Source organism: Alosa pseudoharengus, unplaced genomic scaffold, assembly GCF_046254945.1.
Source record: "Alosa pseudoharengus isolate Yale_2024_CS ecotype anadromous, Long Island Sound unplaced genomic scaffold, YU_APseudo_1.1 YU_APseudo_1.1_scf_21, whole genome shotgun sequence".
Classification (NCBI taxonomy): domain Eukaryota; kingdom Metazoa; phylum Chordata; class Actinopteri; order Clupeiformes; family Clupeidae; genus Alosa; species Alosa pseudoharengus.
In genome coordinates this window covers 12,860,811-12,863,310 of record NW_027468674.1, presented here as the reverse complement: position 1 = coordinate 12,863,310, position 2,500 = coordinate 12,860,811, and the positions used below count along the sequence as shown (strand labels likewise).

The 2,500-nt window shown below is 45.8% G+C and overlaps 1 protein-coding gene across 1 annotated transcript in view; it reads left to right on the top strand.

Annotated features, from left to right (window-relative positions):
* LOC143138432 (neurotrypsin) overlaps nucleotides 1–2,500 on the top strand; it is a 39,991-nt gene that overhangs the window by 15,105 nt on the left and 22,386 nt on the right. The window contains exon 5 of the mRNA XM_076298901.1: nucleotides 455–633. Coding sequence (XP_076155016.1) covers nucleotides 455–633 — 179 coding nt within the window. The remainder of the gene's footprint in view (nucleotides 1–454; nucleotides 634–2,500) is intronic.

Here is a 2,500-nt window from a genome sequence, read left to right as displayed (position 1 = left end):
GTGCGTGCGTGCGTGCGTGCGTGCGTGCGTGCGTGCGTGCGTGCGTTTGTGTGTGTGTGTGTGTGTGTGTGTGCGTGCTGTGCTTTTACTGTAGTGCTGTAATTTTTCTTGTCCCTTTTACACTCTCATAATGATCTGGAAGAGGAGGTCTCTGGTACAGAAGGTCTCTTGGCCCTGATGTGTGTGTGTGTGTGTGTGTGTGTGTGTATGTGTGTGTGAATTTGTGCAGCTATATTTTTGTCTAAGAAGCATTTGTGTGTGTGTGTGTGTGTGTGTGTGTGTGTGTGTGTGTGTGTGTGTGTGTGTGTGTGTGTGTGTGTGTGTGTGTGTGTGTGTGTGTGTGTGTGTGTGTGTGTGTGTGTGTGTGTGTCGCGCGTGTGTGCACAGCTTGCCTATGAGGCCTGATTTTGCCTGATGTTCCGTAATGTTCTGGCACTTTGTGTTCCCCCTGCAGTGAGATCGGAACAGCCCTGCAAAATTCCCACTTCAGTGCGGGGTCCGGCCTCTTCCACTACGAGCGCCTGGGCTGCCGTGGCAACGAGAGGTCCCTCCTCGAGTGCCGGAGCAGGAAGTTCGTTACCAGCGACTGTAACCATGGCAACGAGGCCGCTGTGCTCTGTGCACCACCAGAAGGTCAGTGCTCCCTTTCACCTTCCGGCAAAGCACACATACACACGCACACACACACACACACACTCGCACACACACACACACACACACACACACACACACACACACACACACACACACATATACATATGCAGACACCTGCATTATGGATTACAAAAAAATCTGTAAAATTGCTAAGCATGGGCTGTGAGTCAGAGAGAGGAAGGTGGAAAACAATAGCCATAGCTTAATAAAATGGCACGTGAAAAGCAGGCATAGGAAACGCTGATGGAGAGAAAGTAAAAAACATGCAAAGACAAGAACAAAGAGCGAGTGAAGGGAAGAAAGAGGCAGAAAAAAACAAAATAGAAAGAGAGAGAGAGAAAAAAAGAGAGAGAGGAGAAAAGCATTAGAGAAGATAAGTCAGCAAACGGCTCTAAATCTCTTTCCCTCTGATGTTTGCGCTGTTTGTTTATTGGCTCTGTAGTTGCTGTGCAATCTAGACAAATCTCCACAGTAATGAACGACTCACAGCAATCAGCATTGCAGCCCGGAAACTACCTTTAAGTAAATCCACTGTCAACTGAAAAAATAGCGACAGAATGCCAGAGAGAAGGAAAAAAAAAACGAGACAGTGATGGTGGGCGAGAGGAAGCTAATTAACGGGATGGAGCTCTGGCACAGTCCCAAAACAAAAGAGTGAGAGAAGTTTGAGGGAATAAGTTTTAGATAATCACTTGCCCCTGGCAATCAAGGCAGCCCACCCCCCCCCACCCCCCCCTCTCCCTCCTCCATCCATCTTCCTCCTGTCTGTCTCCGTCCTCCTCTTTATCTGTCTATTTCTGATGTTGTCACGGTGAGTCAGCTCGTTCTGAAGAGGACCAAGGGATCAAGGTGTGCAGATTGAGGAGCGGGAATGTGCTAGTCGTGTTTGTGCCTCCGAGCCTAAAAACATAGCGCTCTGCAAAAGTGGCACACATACTGATACCTCATTATGTAGCTGGATGAGAGGCAAAGAGAGAGAGAGAAGAAGACAGTATAATAATAAATCAGGTTATTAGACTCACCTGCTTATGTTTCATATATATATATATATATACATGCTGGACATCAAAGGAAATCAGAACACATATATATACAAAATAATTTCATATATATATTTATATATATATATATATATATACACAACACATTTTGTCACACTTTTTTTATAGTTTGGCTGGTCCTGCGACTTATACTCCAGTGCGACTTATAGTCCGGAAAATACGATATGTGTTCTGATTTCGTTTGATGTCTGATGTGCATGTGATCTGTATATATTGTGACTCCTTGTCCTGCATGTATGTTGTGGCTGCTCTTGCAATACACATGCAAACCTCTCATGCCAATAAAGCACTTTTTGTATTTGAATTGGAGAACGTGATGGATAGTTTTGATGTTTGGTCTGAGTGTGAATTCATGAGTGAGTACATGTGGGATTGAAATAAAGAGAGGGAGAGAGAGAAAATGAAATGGAGAGAGAGAGAGCGAGAGGGAGAGAAAGAGCGAGAGGGAGAGTGAGCTAATGGGCGAGAGATAGAAAAAGAGAGAGAGAAAGCAGTGAGAGAATAAAATGAAAGAGAGAGAGGGAGGGAGAGGGAGAGAGAGCTAATGTACAAGAGATAGAAAAAGAGAGAGAGAGAGGGAGCGAGCAAAAGAGAGAGAGAGAGAGCGAGGGAGCGAGAGAAAGAGAGAGAGCGAGAGGGAGAGAAAGAGAGAGAGAGGGAGCGAGAGAAAAAAAGAGAGAGAGAGAGGGAGCGAGAGAAAGAAAGAGAGGGAGAGGGAGAGAAAGAGAGAAAGAGAGAGAGAGGGACAGAGGGAGAGGATGTGTGAGGGGGATGAGCGTGTCTCT